The following is a 21,361-nucleotide window of genomic DNA, read 5'->3' as shown; positions in this document are numbered from 1 at the left end:
GCAGCACTTCGAAAGCTAGTGTTTGCAATAAACCTGTTGGACAATAACCTGGTGTTGTGCAGTCTCTGGATTGTTAGAGACCACTATGACCTGCAAATTTTGAAGTACTAACTTTGCAGGAATTATCAGGGAAGCATGCACCACTAATCGATAATTGCCTGGCAGCTGGAAACCTCTGAAGACATTGCCAATTCTGAGTTACAGCTGGAGATGCTGGATGATTCTGACTGAAGACTTAAAACCAGCTTTAACTCCTGGTTAAGTACAAAACTAATTCCCAATCACTCAGAGTCATAGAGTCATAGAGATATACAGCATGGAAACAGATCCTTCGGTCCAACGCGTCTATGCCGACCAGATATCCCAACCCCATCTAGTCCCACCTGCCAGCACCCAGCCCATATCCATCCAAATCCTTCCTATTCATATCCCCATCCAAATGACTCTTAAATGTTGCAATTGTACCAGCCTCCACCACATTCTCTGGCAGCTCATTCCATACACGTACCACCCTCTGCGTGAAAAGGTTGCCCCTTAGGTCTCTTTTATATCTTTCCCACTCACCCTAAACCTATGCCCTCTAATTCTGGACACCCCACCCCCAGGGAAAGGACTTTGTCTATTTATCCTATCCATGCCCCTCATAATTTTGCAAACCTCTATAAGGTCACCCCTCAGCCTCTGACACACCAGGGAAAACAGCCCCAGCCTGTTCAGCCTCTCCCTGTAGCTCAGATCCTCCAACCCTGGCAACATTCTTGTAAATCTTTTCTGAACCCTTTCGCGTTTCACAACATCTTTCCGATAGGAAGGAGACCAGAATTGCATGCAATATTCCAACAGTGGCCTAACTAATGTCCTGTACAGCCGCAACATGACCTCCCAACTCCTGTACTCAATACTCTGACCAATAAAGGAAAGCATACCAAACGCCTTCTTCATTATCCTATCTACCTGCGACTCCACTTTCAAGAAGCTATGAACCTGCACTCCAAGATCTCTTTGTTCAGCAACACTCCCTAGGACCTTACCATTAAGTGTATAAGTCCTGCTAAGATTTGCTATCACAAAATGCAGCACCTCGCATTTATCTGAACTAAACTCCATCGGCCACTTCTCAGCCCATTGGCCCAAGTGATCCAGATCCTGTTGTAATCGGAGGTAACCCTCTTCGCTGTCCACTACATCTCCAATTTTGGTGTTATGTGTAAACTTACTAACTGTACCTCTTCTACTCGCATCCAAATCATTTATGTAAATGACAAAAAGTAGAGAGCCCAGCACCGATCCTTGTGGCACTCCACTGGTCACAGGCTTCCAGTCTGAAAAACAACCCTCCACCACCACCCTCTGTCTTCTACCTTTAAGCCAGTTCTGTATCCAAATGGCTAGTTCTCCCTGTATTCCATGAGATCTAATTTGCTAATCAGTCTCCCATGGGGAACCTTGTCGAACGCCTTACTGAAGTCCATATAGATCACATCTACCTCTCTGCCCTCATCAATCCTCTTTGTTACTTCTTCAAAAAACTCAATCAAGTTTTTGAGACATGATTTCCCACGCACAAATCCATGTTGACTATCCCTAATCAGTCCTTACCTTTCCAAATACGTATGTCCCTCAGGATTCCCTCCAACAACTTGCCCACAACCGAGGCCAGGTTCACTGGTCTATAGTTCCCTGGCTTGTCTTTACTGCCTTTCTTAAACAGTGGCACCATGTTTGCCAACCTCCAGTCTTCCGGCACCTCACCTGTGACTATCGATGAAACAAATATCCCAGCAATCACTTCTCTAGATTCCCACAGAGTTCTTGGGTACACCTGATCAGGTCCTGGGGATTTATCCACCTTTAACCGTTTCAAGACATCCAGCACTTCCTCCTCTAATCTGGACATTTTGCAAGATGTCACCATCTATTTCCCTACAGACTATATCTTCCATATCCTTTTCCACAGTAAATACTGATGCAAAATATTCATTCAGTATCTCCCCCATTTTCTGTGGCTCCACACAAAGGCCGCCTTGCTGATCTTTGAAGGGCCCTATTCTCTCCCTAGTTACCCTTTTGTCCTTAATATATTTGTAAAAACCCTTTGGATTCTCCTTAATTCTGTTTGCCAAAGCTATCTCATGTCCCCGTTTTGCCCTCCTGATTTCCCTTTTAAGTATACCCCTACTTCCTTTATACCCTTCTAAGGATTCACTCGATCTATCCTGTCTATACCTGACATATGCTTCCTTCTTTTTCTTAACCAAACGCTCAATTTCTTTAGTCATCCAGCATTCCCTATACCTCCCAGTCTTTCCTTTCACCATGACAGGAATATACTTTCTCTGGATTCCTGTTATCTCATTTCTGAAGGCTTCCCATTTTCCAGCCATCCCTTTACCTGTGAACATCTGCCTCCAATCAGCTTTTGAAAGTTCTTGCCTAATAGCATCAAAATTGGCCTTTCTCCAATTTAGAACCTCAACTTTTAGATCTGGTCTATCCTTTTCCATCACTATTTTAAAACGTATAGAATTATGGTCGCTGGCCCCAAAGTGCTCCTCCACTGACACCTCAGTCACCTGCCCTGCCTTATTTCCCAAGAGTAGGTCAAGTTTTGCACCTTCTCTAGTAGGTACATCCACATACTGAATCAGAAAATAATCTTGTACACATTTAACAAATTCATCTCCATCTAAACCTTTAACACCATGGCAGTCCCAGTCAATGTTTGGGAAGCTAAAATCCCCTACCTTAACTACCCTATTATTCTTACAGATAGCTGAGATCTCCTTACAAGTTTGTTTCTCAATTTCCCTCTGACTATTGGAGGGTCTATAATACAATCCCAATAAGGTGATCATCCCTTTCTTATTTTTCAGTTCCACCCAAATAACTTCCCTGGATGTATTTCCGGGAATATCCTCCCTCAGCACAGCTGTAATGCTATCCCTTAACAAAAATGCCACTCCCCCTCCTCTCTTGCCTCCCTTTCTATCCTTCCTGTAGCATTTGTATCCTGGAACATTAAGCTGCCAGCCCTGCCCATCCCTGAGCCATGTTTCTGTAATTGCTATGATATCCCAGTCCCATGTTCCTAACCATGCCCTGAGTTCATCTGCCTTCCCTGTTAGGCCCCTTGCATTGAAATAAATGCAGTTTAATTTATTAGTCCTACCTTGTCCCTGCCTGCCCTGACTGTTTGACTCACTTCTGTTCTCAACTGTATCAGTCTCAGATTGATCTCTTTCCTCACTATATCCCTGGGTTCCACACCACACCACCTCCCCGCCTCCCCGCCTCACCCCACCTCCACACCACCTTAATAGTTTAAATCCTTCTGAACAGCTCTCGCAAATTTCCCTGCCAGTATATTAGTCTCCTTCCAATTTAGGTGCAATGCATCCTTCTTGTACAGGTCACATCTACCCCAAATGATACACCCCAAGGACAATCAATTACCTCATTCCCCTACCCCTTCTCCAACAGGGGGCACTGGGCAGGCAAGAGAGTTTGCAATGTGAACCAAAGGCAATGTTTTCCATTTTCCCAGTGTCCACCCAGAGGAAATGTTTACTGGATGGAATGATGCCCCATTCATAGTTGGCTTTCAGAGAAGCTGTCTCTCAGCAAGGGAAGAGCTGAAGATGGTGGAAGAGGTAACAAAGAGGTGGTTTGGGAGTCATCAAGATACGTCTATTCTCGAGTCTGCCTTAAGCTATGTCCAGGGAGTGATTAGAGGCAAACCTGACACTTTCCCAGCCAACAATATCTCTGCAGAGGCTGTGACCCCAAACAAACAAAGCTTCAAAATGTTCCCTCAGATTTTGTGAGCTGCTGCAGACCCATGGCACATAATTTGCATTTCACACAGTTGATGAAGTTTGAGGGAGTTCCTCTAAAGAAAATGTTAGAGCACTCATTCTCATTTTCAAGATACTTTCAGGCAGTCACCCTGTGCACTTACAAACTGACAGCTTTCAATTCGGCACATTTCGAAGGACGTTTGGACACGTGCTTATAATTTTGGTTTAGTAGTGAACAGACAAAAATCTTCCATGCTGCTGCACTTCTCCAGCTTTAGTCAGAACATGAAATAAAGTATTGCTTTTACTTTTATGATCTGGGTGTACTCTCGCTGAGGAGATTAGTATTAGAAAAAATATGACTAGCTTATTTTGTTGGCCAACAATCAAACTCAAAGAGATAAACGATGCCTTTGAAGGAAGTGAAGAGGAACTGAGACTGTTTCCAGATTCCAAACCCAACCTCGGAGGTGAGGGTGTGTAATGGAGTGTAGGTGGCGGTGTACAGGAGTGTCGCGATGGGAGTGCAGGGGATGGGTGTGATGGGAACAGACACTGACATGGGATTTGGACTGGGACACCCTGTTAAATGGCAGAGAGAGAGAGATTTCCTGTCCAATTCAGGGCCAGCAGACAGGATCTCAAAAATAATCAGAGGTCGGGCAGCTTCAGCGAAGCAATCTATAGTGTGCAACTATCCAAGCTCCTCTTTTTAGGGCCACGCTGAATTCAGTGTATCTCCTAATAAACTCCTTTCCATTTCTGGTTGAGAGATCCAGAACACAATGGTATAGAACAGGGTTAGCAGAGTCTCATCAGTCTCAACTTGAAGGGAAAGAGCAAGTTATGATTATTACCTTCTTTCAAATAGCCCTCTCTCATAAACCTTTCCCAGATATTATAAAAAGATGAGAGAAACTCATCCATTAATTATTCCCTCACCTAAATGGAACAGGAATTGGATTATCAGAGTTATTTACACAGAAAAAATAAGCGATACAATTTAAATTTTAAAATAAAAAAGTCAAGCAAATACGGAATTCGATGTTTCCAGAAAACATAAATCACTACATTACAAAAATCCAGAAAAAGGAGTGATGGCTAGTTTCTATTCCAAATAGAAATTCTGAGATTTAAATTTTTATAAAGATGTTATTTTAAAAAAGGAAATAATAGCTATCAAATATTAAGTCTACATTAAGCCTAAGTATGTGAGGCTCAGAATAAATTAAACCTGTTCAGTTTAGGTTCAGATATGAATGGTAAATGGCAGTGGTTAAATAATTAATTTTACCTGGACGAGTGTTATTAAAAGTTAAAGGGAACAGGAACAGAAGTAGGCCATTCACCTTAACAAATCTGAACGATGCCATCCTTATTTGAATTCCCACATTTGGTGAAAGGACCACCAATTACAAGGAAACAATCGGTTCAATTCTATGAAATGATAATTCGATGTGTTCTTGGAAGCTGCCCTTTCAGGCAACAATCATGTTGGCATGTTTTAGCCTTATCAAAGTACAACTTCAAGTGAGATAACAAGACTCAGAGCTTAATACACTTCTGTCAGTTAGTGGTTTGAATGATTAGGTGTTGCATTGCATGGTTAAGTGTTTATATAAGAAACAGAACCAAAGGATATATCATTTTGGTGAGTGTACTTTCTTATCAGGAAATTAATATTGTTATGAAGGGAGTCAACCCCATTGGGTTTGCAAGCTACTCCTGACTCCAGATTCTCTGAGTTTTATCAAAAAGTAACTTTTTAACCTAATATTTCCATATTATTGTTATTTAGTTTGCCGTTTAGTTTCACAGTTGGTTGCAGTGAGTGGTAGGTCACAGCATGAATGTGACCTCTCACTGACACTGAAAAAACAATTAAAATAAAAGTAGAGAAAACAGCCAAATCACCAATATCAAGGAAGTTGGGAATCCCTCAACAAGGTTCTTTGGTGTCTGCAGTCCTGTAAAGCATTGACACCTCATACCCCCACTAGCTGCTTACCTATGAACAACTGAACTCCTGCTGTTCCACTGGAAAACTGGAAGCCAAATGGAAAACCCCAGTAAACCTCTTAACTCGCAGTTACCAAGGATTGTAACACACCTCATTTTCTGCTCATCTCATGGGGTGGGCAGCCTTGCCGTGTGCTGAACCCACTCCCACAAAATGGTTGGCGTCAGCAACAAAGCTGGAAAAGACACACTCCACATGGCACTGGCGTTTGCAGGCTCCATCCACTTCCTTTTCCAACCTTGGTGGGCCTGAAACCAAATCTCAAAGAGAAAAATAATTCCAACTCGAACCCTCTTCACTCAATGAGAAACTGATGGAGGACTGATTTTACAAAGAGGGTGGAATTTTACTTCTCAAAAGGTCTGGTTGGATTTCAATGAAGCCCAACAATTTAGGCAATAGATTTCTGTTATAAGTTGAGGAAGAGCACTCCACTGAAATGACGGACACACTAATCTGAGATTTCAAGGCTGAGCACTATGCGGCTAGCAAGGCAGTTTGGAAGCTATCAGCACCCAATTGCAGGCATGCTATTACCCTTTCTAGACATGACTGTGCTGTTCTGACTGATACAAAAAATCATAACTCTGAAGTTGCTGAGCTGAGAACTCACCAGGGGCTGTCAAACAAATGAATAAATCCCATATTGTGCTGGATAATAAGGCTGAGACTGGGCTACCATTTTTGGAATGGCAAATAGTTGTATTAGGAACAAGAAGAGGGTTATTCAGTCCATCAGGTCTGCTGTACCATTCAACTAGATCATGGCTGATCACTTGTCTCAATATTCCTATTCTATGCTAACTCCATATTCCTCAATGTCATCAATCTTCAGAAATCTGTGGATATATATCATGAACTTGCTTGATGATTGAGCTTCTTCTGAGATGGAGGATTCCAATGGTTCAGTACCTTCTGAGCAAAGACATTCCACCTCATCTTGGTCCCTTATCCTGAGATTATTCCCGCTGGTTTTGTACAACCATCTTACCAGCATTGACTCTGTCACACCCGGTAAATATTTATAAGTTTCAATAAGATCACACCTCATTCTTTAAAACTCTAGGGAGTAGAGAACCAGTCTCCTCAGTCTCTGGTCATAATGCAATTCCATCAGCCAGTGACTAATCCGATGAATGTACTTTGCTGACCCCATTTGGCAAATGTACCTTTCCTTTGCAAAGGAGAGCAAAAATGAACCTAATACTCCAGTTAAGATGTGCCCAAAGGTTCTATAAAATTGCAGCAAGACATCATTACTCCTGTACTCAAAACCCCATGAAATTAGGCCCCAACATAACATTTGCCTTCCTATTTGTATGCCACTTTTGCCTGACAGCTTCTCGTGACTTATGAACAAGGACACCCAGATCTCTCCGGATCCCCCACACTTCCCAACATCTCACCATTTCAGTTTTATATTTTGTCTTTCAGTTCTTTTTCTGCAAAGTGACTATATAGTTCACAATACCTTCCATCTGCAAAGTTTGTGCCCCTTCACGAAATCTATCCAAATCTCCTTGAAGTCTCCTTGTATCCTCCTCACACAATAAGGTTATCACTTCTCAGAATAAAACTGTTCAATGTGTCATATTTAATAAACATTTTGAGGGCTCATACATCTAAAATGTTTACAGAGAAAAAAAATATTATTGTTGGAAATGCATAAAGGAATGTAATGAGAAATGTAAAGATGAAAAGTTAACTGCAAATTCTCTGTCCATTCTGAACTGAATGAATCACGTTCACTAGTTGCCACCTTGATACAATGCTGGATGGCCATTGGCCTGTGAATTGCCACTTGCAGAATGAAAGCTCAACTCCATTCAATTCAATTTGGAAATTAAAGCAAGAGTCCTTCAGTAAAAGGGTAATTGGAACTAATGTTCTGGTTTCCCTTGGAGTAAGTGACTTTATCATCTTCTTCATTGAAAATACATACTTTGATTTAAGTAAAATGCTAACATTTTACACTATGAACATCTCCAGCACAGTATCAATAAAAAGATCTTCTATTACAACAACATTCATGTCTCAGGATATTCCAAAGGAACATGCAAACAGCTAATGAGCTCTTTCATCACAATCTGAAAACAACAGCCAATTTACACATGGCATGGTTACACAATTACATCATTTGTAAAGCTATTATAGTGGTGATGGTAGAAACATGAATATTGGTTAGAAGACAGAGAATTCTCCTGCTCTTCTTCCAAAAATGCTACAGTATCCTTTACTTTTATCTAAGAAGGCAGATGAGGTCTCAGTTTAACCTCCTAACTGAAAGACAACACCTCTGGCAGTGTAGTAGTCTCTCAGAGTCTCCCTGTAGCCTGAGATTGATGCTAACAGAGAGGTTATCTGGGTTAGTTAAATGCTGCTGGTGTCCCGATTCCTTAAGTCCCTCACACAAATCCAGAAACCAGCATTTTCACCAGAACAGAAATGGGGCTAGGTGTAGAATTGCCACAGTAGCTACATGCGTAAAAGTACAACTCTCATTAAACAGATCCAATTTTCATTTGGGGGATGGCCAAAACATGTCTTCTGACTGTTAGACATTTTAGGAGGAAGTCAAAATTTATCAGAAACAAAAACAGAAATTGCTAGGAAAGTTCAGCATGTCTGGTAGCATCTGTGGACCTAAGTCTAATGTGGATAAGTCTAAACTTATCAGCGTTCATTTGAGAAGTGGATATCTTTTTGAAGAAACGTGGTGATAGTTTGCACAAGTCCAAAGACACTTTTGGAGATTGCAAAGTACCCTTGGGAATGGTAAGGTGAAGCAAAATGCCAAATCCGCTTTGCAATTCTTAAACATAGACATAAATGTGTGTTAACAACGGATCAATTCATTGAAAGGATCAAGTTGTCAAAGCAGTTAAATTGCTTAGAACGGCCAGATTGTCAGGTATTTAAATCTCTTGGCTTTTAAATGTAAAAAAAGGTCTGCAGTTTAAAAACAAATGCTTGCTATTTCACTCTGTCTATTGACATAAACCTGAGAACTTTCATTAAAGGGACTGTGCTGTGTGACTGATTTCACAACCTCTCATTACCATATTGTACAACCTAATAGCTCCCAGCTTAATAAAGAGTTAAATGTGGTTATAAAGTCTTTGATGTGAATCTAGTAATATAAATAATTGTTTTTATCAGGTATTAAGTAATTTTATCAATAAGTCCACATTTCAGAGGAGGAAGTGCTGGATGTCTCAAAATGGGTAAAGGTGGATAAATCCCCAGGACCTGATCAGGTGTACCTGAGAACTCTGTGGGAAGCTAGAGAAGTGATTGCTGGGCCTCCTGCTAAGATATTTGTATCATCGATAGTCATAGGTGAGGTGACAGAAGACTGGAGGTTGGCAAACGTGGTGCCATTGTTTAAGAAGGGTGGTAAGGACAAGCCGGGGAACTATAGGCCAGTGAGCCTGACCTCGGTGGTGGGCAAGTTGTTGGAGGGAATCCTGAGGGACAGGATGTACATGTATTTGGAAAGGCAAGAAGTGATTAGGGATAGTCAACATGGCTTTGTGCGTGGGAAATCATGTCTCACAAACTTGATTGAGTTTTTTGAAGAAGTAACAAAGAGGAGTGATGAAGGCAGAGTTGTTGATGTGATCTATATGGACTTCAGTAAGAACTAGCTATTTGGATACAGACTGGTGCAAAGGTAGAAGACAGAAGGTGGTGGTGGAGGGTCATTTTTCAGACTGGAGGCCTGTGACCAGTGGAGTGCCACAAGGATCAGTGTTGGGTCCTCTACCTTTTGTCATTTACATAAATAATTTGGATGCGAGCATAAGAGGTACAGTTAGTAAATTTGCAGATGACACCAAAATTGGAGATGTAGTGGACAGTGAAGAGGGTTACCTCAGATTACAACAGGATCTTGACCAGATGGGCCAATGGGCTAAGAGGTGGCAGATGGAGTTTAATACAGATAAATGCGAGGTGCTGCATTTTAGGAAGGCAAATCTTAGCAGGACTTGTATACTTAATGATAAGGTCCTAGGACATGTTGCTGAACAAAGAGCCTTGGAGTGCAGGCTCATAGCTCCTAGAAAGTGGAGTCACTGGTAGACAGGATAGTGAAGAAGGTGTTTGGTATGCTTTCTTTTATTGGTCAGAGTATTGAGTACAGGAGTTGGGAGGTCATGTTTGTACAGGACATTGGTTAGGCGACTGTTGGAATATTGTCTGCAATTCTGGTCTTCTTCCTATTAGAAGGATGTTGTGAAATGTGAAAGGGTTCAGAAAAGATTTACAAGGATGTTGCCAGGGCTGGAGGGTTTGAGCTATAGGGAGAGGCTGAACAGGCTGGGACTGTTTTCCCCGGAGCGTCGGAGGCTGAGGGGTGAATTTATAGAGGTTTACAAACTTATGAGGGGCATGGATAGGGTAAATAGGCAAAGTCTTTTCCCTGGCAGTCCAGAACCAGAGGGCATAGGTTTAGGATAAGAGGCGAAAGATATAAAAGAGACTATGGGGCAACGTTTTCACACAGAGGGTGGTACGTGTATGGAATGAGCTGACAGAGGAAGTGATGGAGGCTGGTACAATTGCAACATTTAAGAGGCATTTGGATGGGTATATGAATAGGAAGGGTTTGGAGGGATCTGGGCTAGGTGCTGGCAGGTGGGACTAGATTGGGTTGGGATATCTGGTCAGCATGGACGGGTTGGACCGAATGGTCTGTTTCTATGCTGTATATCTCTGATTCTATTACTCTAAAAGTACATTTTATTTCAAAATAGTAGTAGAAACTGCAGAAAAAACTTCTTTCCATCTTGACATGATTGCTGAAGTCTGCCCATGGTAGATCCGAAATGAGCTGGCTTGGAGGCTATAAGGGCAGAGCTTGTTGGTTAGGAGTTGCCACGAGTTGTGCAAAGTTGTCATAGGGGCTGCAAAGAGGAATATAATGGCATCAAGAGTTTGTGGGTGGAAGAAGTGTTACATTGGCATAGGTTGGCATGTGCTGCTACGGCTAAAGCATGAGGAATATATGGAGACTGAGGGGAAATGGTTGTAGGGATGTGTTTTGTCTTATTCTTTTTATTACAAGTAATGGAGTGTTGCTCTGGGCATTTCATACTGTCTGCATTTGCAAACAGCAGCCCCTGAGGCTACCTCCACATTACTAGAGGCTTGGAATATCCCCATCTCTGGAACTAAACTGAGACCATCCAGGGTAGCTTCTTATGAGATGCTTTTACTGAGTCAGGGTGCTTCCTGACCCTGTGCTTCCAGGAGCAAACCTTCAGGTCTTAATCTCCGGTCTTTTCATCGCACATTAAACACATGACTTATTTACGTAGAAGCAAAGATACCACAGTACTACTGTCACTGAACCAAAAGGTATCAGTTAGACAAGTAGCATACTGAAAACTACAGAAAATGTGAGAATTTCTCTGTCCATTTCCACTGTTGTCCTTGTATCTTTCTCTTTGATCTCATGCGATTACACAAATTTGCCAGGTGACACTACTGGCTTGGCTATAAGTTGTTAAAACTATAAGTTGGTTATAACTATATTTTAACAGTGGTGACAGTGGAGTGTTACAAGAAACAGAAATCTGATTTAGGAGAGAAAGCATTGCAAACATTAAAAGCAACGGTTCATTTATTTTCAACTCCAGTCTCTGTGCAATGAGCCACATGATAGCCAACTTTATTCCTTTGATTGGATTAATGATCTAGCAAATGTCTCTCTTGCATCTGCCAACAACCATTTTGGAACCAATTTGCTTTGAAATTGGATCTAATTAATTTTTAAAATGTGTGCTTCATTTAAGAGAGTGAGCTAAAGTCCAAGAAGCAATTTCTAGCACAGGTTTGACAGACAATTGCATCAACAGCTTCATAAGAACTAGAAGCAGGAGTAGGCCGTCAGGCACTTTGAGCCTGCTCCGCCATTTAATAAGATCATGACTAATCTTTTCATGGACTCATCGCCACTTACCCACGCTCTCACCGTATCCCTTAATGCCTTTATTGTTAAAAAAAATCTACCTTGGCTTTAAAACATCTACTGAAATAATGTCATCTACTTCTCTGGGCAGGGAATTCCTTAGATTCACAACCCTTGGGGTGAAGAAGTTCCTTCTCAATTCTGTTCTAAATCTGCTCCCTCTACTTTTGAGGCTATGCCCTCTTGTCCCAGTTTCACCTGCCAGTGGAAACATCCTCTCTACTTCTCTCTTATCTATTCCCTTCATAATTTTATATGTTTCTATAAGATCCCCCGTCATTTTTCTGAATTCCAATGAATATAATCCCAGCCTACTCAGTCTCTCATAAGCCAATCCGCTCAACACTGGAATCAACCTAGTGAACCTCCTCTGCATCCCCTCCAGTGCCAGTGTACCCTTTCTCAAGTAAGGAGACCAAAACTGCTCACAGCACTCCAAGTGTGGTCTCATCAGCACCCTATACAGCTGCAACATAACCTCCCTACTTTTAAACAAAATCTGTTTAGCAATGAAAGACAAAATTCCATTTGCCTTCCTAATTACTTGTTATACCTACACACCAACTCTCTGTGATTCATGCACAAGGATACACAGATCCCTCTTCAGAGCAGCATGCTGCAATGTTTACCATTTAAGTAATAATCATTTTTACTGTTATTCCTACCAAAATGGATGACTTCACATTTATTAACATATCTCCTGAGTTATCTTTCCTTTTTACATCTTTCATAGTCTGCCTTAAACTTAAACCCTCCTGCACACATGCTAACCTGCTGATTACCTTTTTCTTTACCATCATACTTCCTGTCATTTTCCTTTTTCCTTCCCCCGACTTATTAGTTTAAAGTCCTAGTGACCATCCTATTTATCCTTTTCACCAGAACACTGGTTCCAGATTGGTTCAGGTGGAGACCGTCCCATCGGTACAGATCGCCCCGGTTCCAAAACTGATACCAATGCCCCATGAAATGGAATCCCTTTTTCCCACACCACTCCCTTAGCCAAGTGTTTAACTTCTCTAATTTTCTTATCCCTAAACCAACCTGCACGTGGATCGAGCAGTAATCCAGAAATTATGACCCTCAAGGATCCGTTCCTTAATTTCATTCCTAGTCCCCAAGCAGATCCTCCATCCTAGCCTTGCTGATGTTGTCATCAACATGGACCACAACAACTGAATCCTCCCCCTCCAGCTCCAATATCCAATATTCATTCTTTACAAATTAAGATGATACTACATTTGTGCGTATGTCCTTTTGTCAGACATGCAAGCATTGAACTGCCATTGACACCTAAACTAAATGATTGCTGCATTGGTTTTAGGATCATAATAGAGGCACAATGGTCTACATATCAAGGCAGATGCATGTACTCAATCAGTTTGGACATTTGGGTTGCTGCTAACTTAGATGAGGTTTAATTGAAGACACATCTGGTGTCTGTTTGAAATAAGCAGAAGCTACATTTTATCATTGAAATGAAAATCCTGTCGCCTCTCAGACTGGACAGTTACATCAATCTGATTTGTACTTCTGGTGTTGAAGATGACTAACCAATAGTATAGTTGGTTCTGCTATAGTGTGTGTTTCTTCAACACAAACTGGCTTTAATGCGATTGAAGAATTGAGACCATTATTACTGGAACATGAACTTTTCTTACCTGTATTGGCTATTACACAATTCCAGCCCCATTAGTTTAAATGGCATGGCTATTGTGTGGTTTTCTCATAACGCAAGATCGCACGAGAACAGAACTGTCGCATTATATCCGAACTGACAGTACTTTAAAAAAAGGCTAGAAAAGTTGGTAATTTTGTTTATTTCTCCCCTGTAAATGTGGCAGCAGCAGAACTGTTCCACTTGGACTCCAAACCAAATGATGGTTGTCACCTACTCCTCATGTATTGACCTGTGATCCTTGGGGTCAGTGTGGCAAGTTGCATAATGCACCTAACTGATTCAGCCCCAGTGAATTATAGTAATGACAAGTTAAAACACATTTAGTTTGGCTCTCTCTGTTCTGCCTCACAAACCAGTATCTCTCACTGTTTGAACATCTAGCATAAATCCACTTGCCTCTTTTAGTAACACATTTACATTGAAGGTAATATATTTATGGAGGTAAAGTGATGTGATTTATTGTGACCCTTTTCAATAATAACTTGTCAGTCGGGGGGGAAGGGAAAGGGAAAGCAACAGGGAGTATGGAGTCAAGTAGAAAGATAAGCAGCAGGTTAGCATGTGTGTGGGGTTTAACTTCGAGGCAGACTAGGAATGAAGCAAAAAGGAAGGATAACTTAGGTAGAGGTGCTGGAACTCATGAGGATAAGAAAATTAGCATTAAGGTGCTTTACCTGAATGCTCGAAGCATTCGTAACAAAGTAGATGAATTAACACCACAAATCATCGTAAATGATTATGATGTGGTAGGCACCAAAGAGATGTGGTTGCAGAGGGTTCAGGACTGGCAGTTAAGCATCCAAGGATTTACAACTTATCAAAAAGACAGGGATGTGGGCAGAGGGGGCGGGTTTGCCCTGTTAGTTCATGAAATTAAATCTATGGCACTGAATGACATAGGGTCAGATGATGTGGAGTTTGTGTGGGTGGAATGGAGGAACCACAAAGGCAAATAAACCATAATGGGAGTTACATTCAGACCTCCCAGCAGTGGCCAGGACCAGGGGCGCAAGACGTACCTTGGAATAGATAGGGCATGTCAGAAAGGTAAAGTCACAGTGATCGTTGGGGTCTTCAATATGCAAATAGACTGGGTGAGAAATGTTGCCGGTGGATCCAAAGAAAGGGAATTCATGGAATGCTTATAGGATGGCTTTTTGGAACAGCTGTGATGGAGTCCACAAGGGAGCAGGCGATTCTGGATTTAGTGCTATGTAATGAGCCAGACTTTATAAAAGATCTTAAAGTCAGGGAACACTTAAGAGGCAGCAATCAAATTATGGGAGAGTTCAGTCTGCAGTTTGAAACAGAGAAACCCAATTTGGAAGGAATGGTGTTCCAGTTAAATAAAGGTAATTACAGGGGCATGAGAGGGGAACTGATGGAAATTGACTGGAAGCACAGCCTAGTGGGGAAGACAATAGAGCAACAATGGCAGGAGTTTCTGGGTGTAATTGAGGGCACAGCACAGAGGTTCATCCCAAAGAAAACAAAGATTACTGGGCCAAGGGGAGGTGGAATTACATAACCATGGCTGATGAAGGAACTCGGGGAATGTATCATAGAAAAAGAGAGAGCCTATAAAATGGCCAAGAGCACTGGGAAATCAAAAGATTGGGAAGACTGCAAAAATAAACAGAGGATAATAAAGAAAGAAATAAGGAAGGAGAGGATCAAATATGAAGGTAAGCTAGCCAGTAATTTTGGAGAGGATAGTAAAAGTTTCTTTCAATACATAAGGAAAGAAACGAGAGGCAAAAGTAGAGATTAGGCCGTTCCAAATTGATGCAAGAACACTCGTGATGGAAGATAAGGATATAGCTAAAGAACTTAATAAATACTTTGTGTCAGTCTTCACAGTGGAAGACATGAGTAATATCCCAACAATTATGGAGAGTCAAGGGACAGAGTTGAGTATGTGGCCATTACGAAGGAGAAAGTACTTGATAAGCTAAAAAATCTAAAAATTGATAAATCTTCTGGCCCGGATGGGCCACATTCTAGAGTTCTGAGGGAGGTGGCTGATGAAATAGCAGAATGGTTGATTGTAATCTTTCAAAAAATCACTGGAGTCAGGAAAAGCCCCAGATGATTGAAAAATTGTTGTTGTAACTCCCTTGTTCAAGAAAGGATCGAGATAAAAGATGGAAAATTATAGGCCGATTAGCCTAACCTTGGTTATAGGTAAAATTCTAGAATGTATCGTTAAGGATGAGATTTCTAAATTTTTGGAAGTGCAGGGTCGAATTTGAACAAGTCAGCATGGAGTTAGTAAGGGAGGTTGAGCCTGACAAAACTGTTAGAATTCTTTGAAGAGGTAACAAGTAGGTTAGATCAGGAAAACCCAGTGGATGTTATCTACCTAGACTTCCAAAAGGCCTTTGATAAGGTGCTTCACGGGAGGCTGCTGAGTAAGGTGAGGGCCCATGGTGTTCGAGGTGAGCTACTGGCATGTATTGAGGATTGGCTGTCTGACAGAAAGCAGAGGGTTAGGATAAAAGGTTCTTTTTCAGAATGGCAGCTGGTGACAAGTGGTGTCCCGCAGGGTTCAGTGTTGGGGCCGCAGCTGTTCACTTTATATATAAATGATCTGGATGAAGAGACTGGGGATATTCTGGCGAAGTTCGCTGATGATACGAAGTTACGTGGACAGGCAGGTAGTACTGAAGAAGTGGGGAGGCTGCAGAAAGATTTAGACAGTTTAGGAGAATGGTCCAGGAAATGGCTGATGAAATCCAATGAGAGCAAATGCGAGGTCTTGCATTTTGGAAAATATAACACAGGCACGGACTATTTTATAAACAGTGAGAAAATTCCTAAAGCCAAAGTACAAAGAGATCTGGGAGTGCTAGTATAAGATTCTGTAAAGGTTGACTTGCAGATTGAGTCAGTGCTTAAGAAAGCAAATGGAATGTTGTTATTTATCTAAAGAGGGTTGGAATGTAAAAGTAATGATGTACTACTGACACATTATAAAGCTCCGATTAGGCGCCATTTAGAATGCTGTGTCAAGTTTGGGCCCCACACCTCAGGAAGGACATACTGGCACTGAAGCATGTCCAGCAGAGATTCACACGGAGGATCCCTGGAATGGTAGGCCTAACATACGAAGAACGGCTGAGGATCCTGGGATTGTATTCATTAGAGTTTAGAAGGTTGAGGGGAGATCTAATAGAAATTTACAAGATAATGCATGACTTAGAAAGGGTGGATGTTGGGAAATTGTTTCCAAGAGGCGGGGATACTAGGATGCATGGGCACAATGTTAGAATTAGAGGCGGTCGATTTAGACCAGAAATTAGGAGACATTTCTTCAGGCTGAGAGTGGTGGGTCTATGGAATTCATTGCCAAAGGACGTTATATGTCTTCAAGGCAAAGATTGATAAATTCTTAATCTCACAAGGAATTAAGGGATATGGGGAGAGTGCGGGTAAGTGGCATTGAAATGCCCATCAGCCACGATTAAATGTGGACTCGATGGGCTGAATGGCCTTATTTCCTCTCCTATTTCTTATAGTCTTCTTATGGTCTTAATAATAAACATGATAAACCCAAGCTTGTCCAAAAACATCCAGAGCACTGGTTCATGTTATTTTGAAAATATAATTGACTATCTTGCCTTGAAAACTGACTAAGTGTTGATTGATGAATATTATACACATTGTACAGTGCTTAGTAAACAACCAACCTTGATGCATCTGTGTTTTGGAAAAATATTAAGTCGACTGGAAGTTTTCTTTGCAAATTAATATCTCCATTCTTGTGTGGTTTCTACTTCATCACAAGATAAGTTACGTACAATTAATCGACTTCAAGACATTCCCCCCTGTAATTTCTTCCAGTTGAGTATATTATTAACGGACTTATTAAATTGCCATTTTCTATTGTGTGATTTATTTTCATCTTCATTGAATTGTATATCTGCTTTTGTCAATCATTTTGTCCTGAGCTCCAGCAATTTTCTCATCTCCTGCCAAAATCTCACATGGATTTGCATGAATTGCCTCTAAAATTCCTCCTTCATTTCCTTTCTCTTAACTGCCTTCCACATTTGATTAAACTGCCTCATATGTTCTCTAGCTGCTTCTGAGCCTCAAAGCTATTGTTCCAACTTGGACAATACAGCTTTCCTCACTTTATATTAATTATGCTAAGACAGTACCAGAGATAATAAATGTTGTCTCTGCATCTGGCAACTGAAGTACTATAGCTATTTTTTGTAAATGTGTGGGCTAATTTTTTGCAGTATTTAAACACACATTAAAAAGTAATTTGCTATTGGAACAGGATGGTTAGTGAATGATCAGCCCTAAGATAAGCAGATGAGTCAGAGTTGAATCTATATACTTGAATGGATTTTGTCATATCCAGCCTGCTCATCAAATCAGTCTGAAACCGTTTTCATTATTCACTACATTAGATGTTTTAATAAGGATAGAAATTGACGCAATACTTAAATGGAAAACAATCCAATGCCTGGCAGAATGATTAAAATTTTTAATAGCTCGGAGAGGATTCATGTCAAACTTAATGGAAAATCAACATCATCTTCTCGTTTACAATCTTCTCAATAGCTATGGCAAGAGAGGTCTGCTTCAACACAACAGTATGGGTTTCGAAATGCTTTTCAAGTACTCACATTTGTTAGTCATTCAGGCTGTTTTAATGAAAAAAACTACTTAGCAAGACAGTAATGTACAGAACTGGAAAAGAACACAGCAATATATTGGTCCAAATTTGAAAGTATACCATATTTGATATAACTCGCAATCACTTTGCTTACAAATTATCCAGTTTGGAAGCTTGTAAAGAATCTGTTATTCTCAATTTATACTGACAAATACTAACTTATAAAATGTATCACTTGTACAATATTCAAAGAAATGCAATGAAAAGTCAAATGTTTGATTCAAAGTCGATAATGGTCTCATGAACTGATAAGTAACAATGCAAATTGAGATTCAAGAATTTGCCCTTAAGTGTGTAATTTAGTTACAGCTAAATTCAGAGTTTTTGATGACAATGTATAGACAGCCGATGGGCTAGCTATGGTTCAGTTGAGAGTACTCCAACTTTTGATTTGGAAAATTCTGGATCTAAGTGGGATAAAAAAAAAAGGACTTCAACATAAGAATTAAGGCTAAAAATCTAGTACAAAGCTGAGGAATTCCTGGACTGAGGTTGCTTTTCAGGTGTGAAATTAAAGCCCTTTCAGGTGGATCTAAAGGACTCCATGATACTATTCAAATAAAAACATGTCCATTATCACTGGAGCCCTGCTGAAATTACTGGCCTCATACAGTATCACAGAAACAGAACATTGGTCATTATCGTCTTAATGAGAGCTTGCAGTGAGCAAATGCAATGGCCTGTTTCTTAAATTACAATGATGACCACACTACTTGGCTGTAAATTGTTTTGATACATCTGTTAGTCATGAAAGATATATTTAAATGCAAATTTTGTTTTCCTTCATGTTGGAAAACTGATCCAAACGTATGCATCTGAAATATAAGACAGTTTGTAATTATTCAGCCAGATATTGACAAATCCACATATCTCTTTCTGAAGAACAGTCCAAAAGAAACACTAAGTATTGTGTATACAAAAGGAATGTCATAAGCCTTACCTGTCAAACAGTGGCTTCTCACCACAGTCAAAAGCCTCTTGTAACTCTTTTACTAGATTCGCCTGACCAGGAAGCCGGAAAAGACCCTCTTCTTTCAGCCCTCTCTGACGAATGAAGTCTGCACACTGCTCCACAAGTGTCGGTGCCATGTGTGTCCCGAACCTGCGTTCATACCGTACAGTGTCTTCGAGTCGTTGGCCAAATATACCTGCCCAATCGCAAACACAAGGACAACAGCTTACCTGATAGCAAACCTTTCCAGATGAAACTTATGCCTACATAGAAAGAGAAAAATTCTCTTGATAGAAAACTCATATCAGAGTTAAGTCGTCAATTTAATGATCAAGTGCTAGACCATCAAAACCAACCCCCTACTTAACATTTCTGATCTGTACATGTGTTGTCATCTAATGTGTGTGTGGACTGTGGCAAATAAACACTACTTGACTGATATAGAGGTAAAAATCACACAACACTCGGTTATAGTCCAACAGGTTTATTTGGAAGCACTAGCTTTTGAAACGCTGCTTCTTCATCAGATGGTTGTGAAGAAGCAGAGGTCCCAAAGCTAGTGATTCCAAATAAACCTGTTGGACTATAACCTGGTGTTGTGTGATTTTTATCTTTGTCCACCCCAGTCCAACACCAGTGTTTCCAAATCCTGATATAGAGGGAACTACTGACAATCTGTGATGGAATGTTTGTGCTGATCACGACAAACACTTCAATAAATAACAGCTTCTTTTGATCTTGTGAATCTCTCTGTATGTTTAATACAAGACAGAGGCAACACTTAACAACTCACAAAATACTTTTCATGCACTGTGTAGAAGTTTAGAGGAGTAAAAGCTTTCAATTCCAGCTGATGAGATATGTAAAAACATACACTGACAGCTCTCACAGCTTTTTGAAATAGCTGCTGCTGTCATCCAAAATTAAAAACCACACAACACCATGTTATTGTCCAACCTGGTGTTGTGTGATTTTTAGCTTTGTCCATCACAGTCCAACACCAGCACCTCCACAACATGATCATCCAAAATGTGATATATATTCCAATAAACTCACCTTTTCTGAAGCTAAAACATCTCTTAATTTTCCTGTAGGTAGTTTTGGGGAGGAAAGTTGGATAAGTCAAAGCACTCGATGTGCAGAATATGATATTCTTATTCTCAGGCATTCCAAAGTATTGAAATTAGTCAGCGCTGCATACGGTGTCCACACGGGCTATTCTTCAGAGTGGACCAGTCACTGGGATTATTATTAAGTTCCAAAGACACAAAGAAATACTTTTCAGAAGTGATATTTCACAAGCAATTAGCCATCAAAGAAAAGCTCAAAAATCCTAGTGTGCTCACTGTGGTGACAGACATCTTCATAAGAACGACGTAAAAGCCCTCTGTGATACACAGCTCCAGCTCTGAAGTCTATCTGTGTTACTCGCTGCCTCCAGCAGTGAAACTGAGGCAGAAAATATTCGGTCAAAAGGAGAACTGACTTTCACTTGACTTGCAGCTGCAGTCACATGCGGTAGCTTTCCAGCAAGCAATTAATGATCTCTTTGGCATGCGTAGGTAGTGCCAATCCACTAACCCTTGAGAGAGCGAGAGAGTGCACTCACTTTATATCTCCCGACTGCCTCCTTTTCTTTTATGTTAGTCCTGCAGTCTTCCTGACCTGCTGTTATTAGTCAAAGCACAGACCTTTTATATCATTAGAATCTAATCAGGGAATCTTGTAAGCAAACATGCATGAAAACAATCGCTTCTTTCTCCCTCATTACCTTATTTCTTTGGACTGACATTAAGTGGCCAGTGTAAGGCCTCCCCCACTCCTTGAGCTCCCAGCCAGCAAACAATAATGTAATCATGTTGAGGTAAATGATTAATAGAGAGGCATAGCCTGTAACTGGAGCTGGCATTTTGTGTATGTTAAGTGGAGCAGTGTTGGTGGTAATTTTTAGAGTAATATTTAGCTTCTCTGTTAAGGTAAGGGACATTAACTTGTACTCACTGGTTAGAAGTAGCAGTAGGTAGATTGATGATAAACAGCGGATCAATATGTAATTTAATTCTCCCAGACACCACTTACTTACTTACTTCAGGCACCAGCTTATCGTGACATTTTGAGTTTATGCATAATACTTTAAATCACTCTCTGCTCACAGTATTCAGTACCAGTTACAGAAACAAAATAGAAAACAAATTTAGTTCAGAGATGCCTGTGTCCAATAATGAATTGATGAGTTAACGCTTTTCT

At 40.7% G+C, this 21,361-nt stretch overlaps 1 protein-coding gene across 8 annotated transcripts in view; it reads right to left on the bottom strand.

The window, feature by feature from the left end:
* The window catches only part of arhgap24 (Rho GTPase activating protein 24), a 466,730-nt gene that overhangs the window by 39,978 nt on the left and 405,391 nt on the right, over nt 1-21,361 (bottom strand). For 7 of the 8 annotated variants that reach the window (XM_072595205.1, XM_072595287.1, XM_072595116.1 and 4 more), the window contains one exon: nt 19,103-19,310. In XM_072595205.1, coding sequence (XP_072451306.1) covers nt 19,103-19,310 — 208 coding nt within the window. Of the gene's footprint in view, nt 1-19,102; nt 19,311-20,170; nt 20,744-21,361 lie in introns of those variants that run through there. The other variant, XM_072595647.1, reaches the window with a different exon arrangement.

The sequence above is a fragment of the Chiloscyllium punctatum genome, chromosome 1 (genome assembly GCF_047496795.1).
Source record: "Chiloscyllium punctatum isolate Juve2018m chromosome 1, sChiPun1.3, whole genome shotgun sequence".
Classification (NCBI taxonomy): Eukaryota; Metazoa; Chordata; class Chondrichthyes; order Orectolobiformes; family Hemiscylliidae; genus Chiloscyllium; species Chiloscyllium punctatum.
Note: the sequence above shows the minus strand (reverse complement) of the source record. Positions and strands in the feature narration are given on the sequence as shown.